This window comes from Canis lupus, chromosome 8 (assembly GCF_003254725.2).
Source record: "Canis lupus dingo isolate Sandy chromosome 8, ASM325472v2, whole genome shotgun sequence".
Taxonomy (NCBI): domain Eukaryota; kingdom Metazoa; phylum Chordata; class Mammalia; order Carnivora; family Canidae; genus Canis; species Canis lupus.
The window spans coordinates 1807798-1818191 of record NC_064250.1 but is presented as its reverse complement, the minus strand read 5'-3'; the positions used below and the strand labels follow the sequence as shown (position 1 = coordinate 1818191).

The 10394-nt window shown below is 60.0% G+C and overlaps 1 protein-coding gene across 1 annotated transcript in view; it reads right to left on the bottom strand.

Moving 5' to 3' along the window:
• Nucleotides 1-361: 361 nt before the first annotated feature.
• The window catches only part of RIN3 (Ras and Rab interactor 3), a 104216-nt gene continuing 94183 nt past the window's right edge, over nt 362-10394 (bottom strand). The window contains 3 exon segments of the mRNA XM_025467797.3: nt 362-1110; nt 3235-3398; nt 9823-9954. Of these exon segments, the coding sequence (XP_025323582.3) occupies nt 790-1110; nt 3235-3398; nt 9823-9954 (617 nt within the window). The 3' untranslated portion in view covers nt 362-789.

Here is a 10394-nt window from a genome sequence, read left to right as displayed (position 1 = left end):
AGAGATGAACTTTGAAGGACAAATAGGAGTTTGACCAAACAGTGGCTACAGGGAATGGTATTCCCGGGATAAGTAGTGGAAGCATAGATGTGTGGGATCCTGAGGTGGTTGTGGGGGGGGGGGGGTGTTAGGATCATGAGGTGGTGCAGGGGGTGTGGGATCCTGAGGCGGGAGGTTGGGATCCTGAGGTGGTGGTGGGGTGGGATCATGAGGTGGGGGTGCTGTGGGAGCCGCAAATGGTGGGGAGGCTGCCAACAGCCGGCCGAGGTGCAGACTGGACAGGCCGCACCGGCGCCAACTGTGCAGGGACAGGCCTCGGACCCCACCTGGGAGGGAGCTGGGCAGGAAAGGGAGTGAAAGATGCCATTTTTACGAGGGCGTTTATTAGGTTCTCCCCCAGCCCACCCTGGGGCGTGCCCGCCGGGCTTAGGGCTCCAAGCCCGTTCCCCGCAGGCTGAAGCTGGGCTTGCCCAGGAGACGCCGGGCTGGCTGTGCTCGGCCCTCCCGGTGCCTGCGATGCTCGGGACCTGCGGGGCCAGGCCGCCCGGCTCAGGGTGGGGGCTTGTGTCCCGCACACACCGCAGAGCTGCTCCCGAGGCCCCGGGGTGTGCACCCCCCCCCCCCCCGCTCCATCCCGCGGGCCCGCGCAGCTGAGCCGGCAGAGGCTGCTCGGGAGGAGGTCCTGGGGGCCCCGGGGAGGAGGGCCGTCGGGCGGCGGCTGGCGGGGCGGTCCCGGCTCTCTCCGAGCCTCAGTTTCCCTCTCCGCCTGGCGAGGCACGGGGCCGTGGGTCACAGGAAGTTGGGCTCGCGCACCACGAGGCACGGCGGCCCCCCCGCGGCCCCGCCGCCGTCCAGGGGCCGGTACACGAAGTGGAAGTCGCGCTTGGGCTCGCTGCGCAGCAGGTAGCCCTTGATGCGGTGCGGCAGCGCCTCGTCCGCCAGCAGGAAGCAGCGGCCGTCCACGAGCACGAAGAGCCGGTGGTCCTGGGGCCGCGGCACCTCGAACTTCTCGGCGCACTGCGCGCACAGCGCCTCGGCCGGCGTGTCTGCCCGCGACGCCAGCGTCCGCGCCTGCCGCTCGGGCTCCAGGTACGACACGCAGATGAAGTCCTGGGGGCAGGGGCCGGGCGGCCGCGGGGTCAGCCGCCGTCCCCCGGGCCCCGCCCCGCCCTAGGGCGCCTGCGCCTCGGGAGGGCCTGGGCCTCGGGGGCGACCGCGCGCCCCCTGGTGGCCGCCGCGGCCCCCCCCCCCGCCCCGCCCCGCCCCGCCCGCTCCCCCCGCTCTCCCCGGGCCCCGCCCCGCCCCGCCCCGCCCCGCCCCGCCCGCTCCCCCCGCTCTCTCCGGGCCCCGCCCCGCCCGAGGCTGCCGCAAACACCGTGGAGCGCGCAGGCCCCGGCCCAGCAGCCCGCGGTGCGGGAGGGGCGGCCCCGCTTCAGCCTCAGCCAGCCGGGGCGGGGGGCGCCTGGCGACAGCTGGGGGGCTCCGGGGAGGGTGTCTCAAGGAAAGGGTGGTGGGTGTGCGGGGGGGGGCCGGGCCTACGGGGCCGGGCCTGGGAACCGTGTCTCCACCTTCCTCCTCCAGCCCCGGGGGCAGGACCCTCGAGTCCCCGCCTGGCTCTGAACCCGCCGGCACGCCGTGACCTTGACCTCTCTGTGCCTCCACTAACCCCTGTCCCGACACCTGGGCTGCGAGGGTCGGCCCTCCGCCGCCAGCACCCCGAGGGCAGGTGGGAAGCTGGGTGCGCAGCGCAGGGTGCCTTCTTGTGGAGGGGCAGCCGCAGCACAGCTCTCACGGCGGGGACCACGACGCTGCAGCTGGCCCGACCACCACCGAGGGCTGATTACAGTTGTGCCTGCAGTGCTGAGTCGGGGGAGCAGAGGGCACTGCTGGCCCCAGGCCCAGGGCGGGTGCTGAGGGGTCCCTGGCCCCCACCCAGGCCCGTCATAAGCTGACCCTCCCCAGTGAGAGGCACTGTTGTCTGCTGGGCTGAACCCGGGACCTGCCATAGAGAAGCAAGGGGCCCCCCCAGGGTCAGGCCTGGATCGAGGTCCCCCCAGCCAGAGTTGGTGCAGAGCCCTGCCAGGAGGGAGAGGAGAGGAGAGGAGAGGTCGTGTGCTGCAGCCCCTCCTACAACCCGGTCCAGCGACCTCGGGAAGCCAAGTGCCCACATCTCATCCCAACTTCCAGCTCAGCGGCCCCACTTGTTCCCTGAACTGGCCCCAGGGAGTATCCACACCGTGGAAACGGGCAGAAGCTCAAATCACAGCTGCTTTTTTTTTCTCCCCAGAGAGTGAGTTACTAAACAGGATGAAGACCCCATGGACCAGGATGGGGGCAACACCATCCTAGGAGCCTAGAGCACGTCCTGGAGGGCAGAGCTCGTCTGGTCCCCAGTCCACCTCTGCTGATGGCAAAACTGAGTCCAGGCAGGGGCCGCTCAGGGTGATGCAACAAGGCTCGCTTGGATGGGGGTCCAGACCAGGCCTTCTGCCCTCACACGTGAGTTCCGCCCATTACCCAGGGACCCTCCTGACAGCCGGGGCAGGTTCCGGTCCAGGGGGCTCCAGGTGCCAAGTTCTGGACTGCCGCCTGCCTCTATCCTGCACACACCCCAGTCCCTCTCTGTCCTGGGCCCTGGGCTTGGGGCCCCTGAGATGTGTGAGCCATGCCCTGCTCCCAGGGCCACAGCTTCCTACTGGGACAGTCACACCAGGTGTGATCATGTGCTATAACGGGGGCGGCAGCAAGAGGCACAGAGGGCGGCATCTAACCTGTGCTGTAGAGTGGGGACGGGCAAAGAGCTGGTTTCTACAAGGCTTCTCAGAGGAGGGTCTGTCAGAGAAACTGAGGCTGGGCAGTGGCAAACCTGTGGATCAGCGCCCGGCTCCCCAGGCGGGATGGCAGGCCCGGGTCCACACCTCTGGGCAAGGGACACATCGTACAGTGGGCGCTATGCAATGGGGTAAGCCCCGCCCCCATCCCGTCCCTGCCACACTGCTCCCTGAAGACATGGGGCCAGTGTCAGGCGACTAATACGGCTCACTTCACTAAGCTGGAGGGTCATGGGCTGGTGTGTGGGTCCCTGCCCCCCTGCATCCTCTGCTGGAGGCTCATGGGTGGTGTGTGGGTCCCTGCCCCCCCCAACCCCTTGTGTCCCCATGTCCCATGCTGGAGGGTCACAGGCTGGTGTGTGGGTCGCTGCCCCTGCCCCCTGCGTCCCTACGTCCCCATCACCTGCACCGAGGAGCGGGAGGCCCGGGCCTTGTTGAGCGTGCGCCGGCGCTCCCAGCGGTGAATGGAGTCTTGCACCTCCACGCTCAGCTGCCGGGTCACTGTGATCTTGTCATAGTTCTTGATGTGCTCTAGGGCCCCGTAGGTGGTGGTCAGGTAGTAGGACCCTGTGGAGAAGAGGGTGTACGAGCTGAGGGGAGACCTCCAGCTGCTCCAGGCACCCCCCCCCCACCGCTGCCTGGGGCACCTCGGTGTCACCTGGTCACCTGTGGAGCTACAGCCCCTGCATGGCACCCCTACCAACTCGCCAGCTTCCTCAAGTCCCGCCCCTGGAGCTGTCAGGCCCTGCTTGGTTCAAAAGACTGTCTTTGGCTCCCCCTTCAGGATGGAATTTATTTTTCAAGTAAGTTTTATTTTTTTTCAATTTTCAAAAAAAAATTTTAAAAGATTTTATTTATTTGAGCGAGTGAGCAAGAGAGAATAAACGGTGGGGGTGGGGGCAGAAGCAGAGGGAGAAGCAGGCTCCCTGGTGCCCCCTCAAGTGAGTTTTTATTTTTCAAATAGGCTTTGGAATCTTTTAAAATTTAAAGGACACACGAAAAAGTGACCATTGTCTGTAGGGTGGGGACAGGGGTGGCTGGGAGACTTCTCACTACATGGTGATACATGTATGTGCGTGTGCACGTGTGTGTAGACAGACACACACACGTCTCCTAGTCTAAATAAATAATTTTCAAAAGACATATTAAAGTTTTAGTTATAGTTATACTTTTACACACAGTGTTTAAAGATTTAAGGGAAGTAAAAAATTCAAATTCTTCATTTCCCCATTCCTTTTACTTCTTACATCTGTTACATTCACATCTAAGGTAGTTTAAGCTTTGAGAGACTTCGGATTTCCGCAAAATTTACAGGAAGTTTTCAGATGAAAGATAGTAATTTGCACAGATGCTTCCAAGTTCACTGTTTTTAGGTTGCTAGGGGTTTGGGCTAAGATGTTAGCAGAGTGGGGCGCCTGGGGGGCTCAGGCAGTGAAGCATCTGCCTTCAGGTCGGTCATGACCTCAGGGTCCTGGGATGGAGCCCCATAGCAGGCTCCCTGCTCTGCAGGCTCCCTGCTCCCTCTCTTTCTCTCTCTCTCTCTCAAATAAATAAAATCTTTAAAAAAAGATGTTGGCAAAGCACTGACCCCATGGAGCCCTGTCATTCTGGAGAGATGGAGGGTGGCTTGGTCAAGGTTGTGCAGCCCCTTCCCAGGCCTCCTCCCAGGCCCTTTAGGGACCAGGAAAAGGATTTCTCTCCTGATGCTTCTTTTTTTTTTTAAGATTTTATTTATTTTCTCACTTCTTATTTATTGGGGGTAGAGAGGGAGGGGGACAAGCAGACTCTGCGTTGAGTGCAGGGCTCAGTGAGGAGCTTGATCACAGGACCCTGAGACCCATGACCTGAGTGGAAATTGCGTCAGAGGCTATATAACCCGCTGAGCCACCCAGGTGCCCTGGTGACAAAGATCTCTGAGGTGAGGCCAATTCTCCTCCTCGTGACCCACCCAAATCCCATCTTCTCTTTTTATTTTTTCTGAGTAACAGAACTCTCCTTTCAGGGGGAAGGAATAATGAACTAACGATGCTCACTTCCCACGCAGCTGGGAGTTGAGGGCAGGAGACCCCATCTGGCTGAGATGTAAGAGGTGGCGGGAGGACCTTTTGACTTTCAGCGGGAAGCCTTTTGACTGGGCTGACATAGGCCTGGTGTTTTTGCCTGTGCTCCTCCGTCCTGCCCGGGACACACAGGGAGCCTAGCTGCCTACTGACGGGAGGGGACAGGCTTGAGGACAAAGGCTCCTGTCCCACAGCACAGAGGGCTGGCCTTGACGTCCTGATGGCAGGGCCAGGAAGGGCCATTATCAGCAATTGCTTATCCAAGGACTTCTTGATTGCTGCGCCTCCGTTGTGAGTTAGCTACAGCCCCAGGCATCCCCATTACGCTGGAGAAGGCTCCCCGACATTGCACCCCACATAGCTGGGGAGGGTGTGACTAAGGTCAGGGCAAATTGGAGGGGGAGCTGCTGCCTCTCACCAGAGAAGAGGCCCCACCAAGCTACACCTGTGTCTTCCTTTTGGGGAAGGCCGAGAGCCAGCTGTGCCAGGCGCCCTGCCCCAGGGCCGCCAGCTTTGGCTGTCCTGCAAGTCCCTCTGCTCCCGCCCGCTGGCTGTTCCCCGTGCCCACCCCCCCACCCCCCCGCCCCACCGGGCCCTGCCTTCCGTGTTTCTGGCTGCGGACAGAGGCGCGGAGTGCAGCACGGTGACTCGGCATGTCCAGTATCAGAGGCAGAGAGCACAGGCTAGGTCTGGGTCGTGTAGCAGCAGCCCTTTCATCTCGGGGGGGTGACTGTCCTCTCTGTGCCTGTTTCCTCCTTCACTTTTCCCAGGATGTGGTGGAAAGTAAATGAGATGAATGCCTGCAAGTGCAGGGCTTCAAAACGTGTGGGCTATGTGGGGTGAGGTGACCCAAGCCCGGGGGGCTTCTCACCCTCCTGGGGCGATGCCATGCGGCGCCCTCCAGGACAACTCGGGGGCAGGTGACCCCTCGTACCCTGAGTTTGGGAGCCGGCTGCTCCCTTTGGGGAAGCGTGTTGTCCTCTGAAGGAGAGGACTCCCTACTCCCGTGAAGATACTTGCACAGAGTGGCCAGCTGTCAGCCAGGGTGCAGAGGGGACGTGCACATGGACGTCCAGGAGGGCGCTTCTGGGAGAGGTTTGGATCTTGAGCAACTGCCTGGGTCTCCATTTGCCCTTCCTTGCTCAGAGTGGTGGGAGCTGCAGAGACAGACTAGGGGGCCCGGGTTCCCTCTGCCCAGTGCTCAGGCCCTCTCTGCTTTTTGTAGGAGTCCCTGACCTCTCACGCCTCATAAGCCTCCTGCAAGGAAAGCAGGACTGAGGGGTATCTGGGGGTTCCATCGGCTAGGCGTCTCCTTCAGCTCAGGTCACTATCCCCGAGTCCTGCATCTGCTTCTCCCTCTCCCTGTGCTGCTTCCCCTGCTTGTGTACTCTCTCTCTCTCTCTCTCTCTAATAAATAAGTAAATTGACAGACTTAAAAAAAGAAAGCAGGACCCACTCACTGGTCTCTGACCTGTTTAGCACCTCTCAGAACCAGCTGACAGAGCACAAGGGTCTCAGAGGGCACAAAGCCAAACTCACAGGCTGTTGGTCACATGCACAATGCTGGAGCGCCCCGTCGGGTTGGAAACCCCAGATATAGCCCAGCGCACGTACCTTCCTAAGCCAGGGGAGTCAAGTGACTTGTCCAGGGCCCGCACAATCGGAAGCAGGTCCAGGACAGAAATCCAGTCTGAAAACCACTCTTTTCATTAGACCTGCATTAATTCCCCTCTCTCAGTGGAGCAACGCCAGTTTCTAGGAGGGAGGGTTCCCTGAGGGTCTGCCCCTGCCCCAGGTGTGTCCGTGCTCCCAAGAGTACCAAGGCCAGGGCTCTGCCCTCCCCTTCCCCCCAGGCAGGCTCTTCTTTCTACCTGACACTACGGGGCGTTGGGGGTGGAGCGCCGTGCAAGCCAGCAGCCATGTAGGACAGGAGGCAAAGCTGGGGACGCTGCTGCCCCTTGTGCTCATCTCTCTGCCCCCAGAGCCTTCTAGATAGATGGAAGGCTGCTGGCTGTCAGTCAGACCTGGACCTGCGTAAGCCCGTACCCAAGACAGATAGCGAGCCCCAAGTCATCTCAGGAAGGAAGGCCAACAGCAGCATGGCTTGGGTGCTGACTTCCCACTTGGGCTCTCAGAGCAGGAACAGAGAGAGGTGTGGGGAGGCCTTTTGGTTTGTGTAACACATCACCAAGTTTGTCCTGTGGCCCTCAGAGCTGCCAGGGGCCGGGTCTGTCACCGCAGGGTCAGGGTCTCAAGGGCGGGGAGGGAGGGGCCATGTGCAGGCCTTGCAAGTACCGCCCCGCCCTCAGCTTCATTCCCAGCACTCGCCTCTCACAATCCCCAGGAACCTTTCCATGTGGGGCTTGAAAGGGGGTGGCTGCAGGGTGTTCGAGCAGCCTTGGGTCAGAACCCTGAGCCCTGCATATTCACTCGTATGTGGCCGGTGTCAGAAACGCTCCACAAGCCCAGCAGAGCCCAGTGTCCCTGCCTGGAGGACCCGGGCTTTTCCCCCCCAAACCCTGTAGAGGCTTTAGGAACAGGAGGAAGACCTAGGGGGCCATGGCAGGACTGGGGTGGGGCAGCGCAAACCCACAGGAGAGGGGGGTTGGGTCAAGGATGTCCCTGCGCCTGGCCTGCAGCCCCACTTGGCCACAAGGATGCAGGGTGAGGATGCAGAGGGAGTCATGGTGGCCAGGGCATAGCTGCCCACCACGGGAGGGCCGGCCAGCGCCCAGACCATGGCAGAGCTGCCCGATCCTGCTCCACCTTGCACAAGGCTTTGTGGACACTGTCTCGAGCACTGTCTATGACACCCTGCGCGGTTGGGGCCAGTCCTGAACAGGCTCTGTAAGTGATTTCTTCCCTGGGAGCTCAGCAGCAGTGCCCACTGGAAAACATGAAAATCCGAAAAAAAGTAGAGAAGGCACTCTGCTCTGTGCTCGGCCCTCCACGATCGTCTGAGCAATGCCCTGCCCTGCTGCGCTATCCCACTAGCCTACTTCATTTCTTCTCAACATCCACGGGATGTGATCAGATGTGAGATTTTTTTCATCTGTCAGACCTTAAATAAATTAAGCAAATAAGCATCCTCTCTCTCCCAACTGGAATAAAATTTTACAGGAAAGGGGACCTGTTGTCACCTGGCTCAGTCAATATCTGTTGAATGAATGAGTATAAGGCCTTTCCCCAGGTGACTACTGAGTCTAAATACTTGTTTTATTGTTTTATAAGACTTTTTTTTACATATTGAGGCTACTAACTCTTGGTATGCTAATTTGAGAACACTTTTCTCTGGTGTATCTTATTCTATTATGGTGATTTTTGACATGTGAAAGTTTTGCCCTCAGAGGTCACATGTATGGTAGCCAGGGGACAACAGCTAATATTCCTGCTGAGAGCTCTGGGTGGGCTGCTATACTACTCAGGGGCTAGCCCTAGGAAATGGGATATTCAGGATTGGGGTAGGAAGCCAGTTCTGCCACAGTAACCTAACCCTCCTTGCCTCCCCTTCCTTGCTAACTTTTCCCTTAGATTGTGGGAGACACATAGTGTTGTTGGGAGGCCCCGGCCCACCCCTCAGCCTCACGGTGCTTCCGCGTGCATTCTCAGGGCTGGACAAATCAAGGAGGCAGGCCCATTGAGGCCTGAGGTAGAGGCCTGCAAGTGTGGGGCTCAGAACAAAGCAATCATTCATTCTCACGGGACTATCAGCCTCGCCTGCCTTGCCCTGCACTGTAGCCCATGTGCCTGGGACTCGTGGGTGGAGACATGAATGGGTGGGTGGACATAGGGTAGGTGGCTGTGTGTGCAGATGGATGGATAGATGGATGGATGGACGGACAGACAGACGGGTGGGTGGAGAGATGGACGGATGGATGATGGATGGATGGGCAGACAGATGGAGGGATGGACAGATGGGTGGATGCACCAGCCAGTGGACAATCACTGCTGGAGGAAGCCCGGCTTCCACTGAATTCTTACAGTCCCTGGAAGACAAGTTGTCCCAACTGCAGAAAACATTTAACTAGTGACGGAAATAGTCTCAGGGTTGGGAGCCCTAGCGAAGCATCTTTGTGACAGCAAACTTCAGGGCTCTGCATGCTCCCCTGAGTTTTCAAGATCTCACGGAACCGGCCTGTCACACTGTTGCCCCAGAGACTGATGTGTCCCCCTTGCAAACAGATGCAAGGAAGACCAGCTGATCTCAGGAACCGCAGGGCCCTGGGAGTCGCACCCCAGCCTCTGGGGCTGATGGCTGCGAGGAGCCTGCGGGGCACGCCCAGACAGCGGGGCGGGCTGTCCCTCAGGGAGTCTGGGTGGATGAGTGGCCCCAGCCAAGTGGGTGGGGGAAGTGGTGGAGAAAGACGAAAGGGGAAGGGAAACCAAGCGTGGGGCGGAACAGACCACACCTCTCCCATCACCCCCCTGGGGTGCGGGGCTCCCTGCCCACAGGACCCAGCCAGGCTGGGTGAGCAGGGGCCAACTGGTCCCAGGGCTGCCCCCATCTAAGAACTAACTATATATTCCCACTCAGGTTCCCTCTCACGCATCCGTCCATTGCTTCAGCCTTATCTTCTGTGCTACCAGCAACCGTAGTTCCCTCTGTGGAGAAAGCCTTTCCCCCTCCTTCAGCTGTCTGGCTTCTGTCCAACCCTCAGTGCTCAGCTCAGCTATCACCTCCTCCTGGAAGCTCTCCCTGACTGCACAGCCTGGGCAATGTGCTCCCATACACGCGGCTGTGTTTGTCAAGCAGTGGTGACCAGGTTTGTTTGTTCACCGGCTCCCGTCGGCCCACAAGCTCCCCTAGGACGGGCCTCTGGGGGGCCTTGTGTCCTGTCTCCAGGGTCCTGGGTGTCTGGCACCCAGGAAGGTGTATGGGGCTGTACAGGGCAACCTGGGGGCCTAGACGTGGGCCTGGCGTGCAGACTCACCCTCCCCCAGCTGTAGGGCGGGGTCCATGAGCTCCATCATGTACTCCACGTTGAGGAGCATCTCCGCGAGGTTGCTGCGGGCCAGCACGTACATAAGCACTGGCAGGAAGTCGTCTGCCCCATAGGGCTTCCCTGCGGGGACAAGGGCAGAGGCAGTGAGTGCAAGCTTCTCGAGAGCTGTGCCCAGGCCCTGCAGCATGGGGCACGGTGACCCCTGCACAAGGACCCCCTGAGCAGGATGGGGGTGACCTGGGGTCAGCCTTCTCAGGGGAGCTGCAGACATCCTCCAGGTCTGAAGTGGAAGAAGGAACCACGAGAGGCACCGTCCACTGCAGAGGGCATGACCCACCTGCCCTCTCCCCAGCTCTTTCCCCCTCAACATACCTTTGCTGCTGGTCTCTTTTATTTTTAGGGATTTTATTTTTAAGTCATCTCTACACCCCACATGGAGCTTGAACTCACACCCTGGGATGGAGAATCACATGCTTTGCTGACTAAGCTGTCGGGCGCCCAGGTCCCTCCTTGCTGCTTATTTGACAGCCAAGTTCATGGAGCCACCTGGAAGCAGCTGT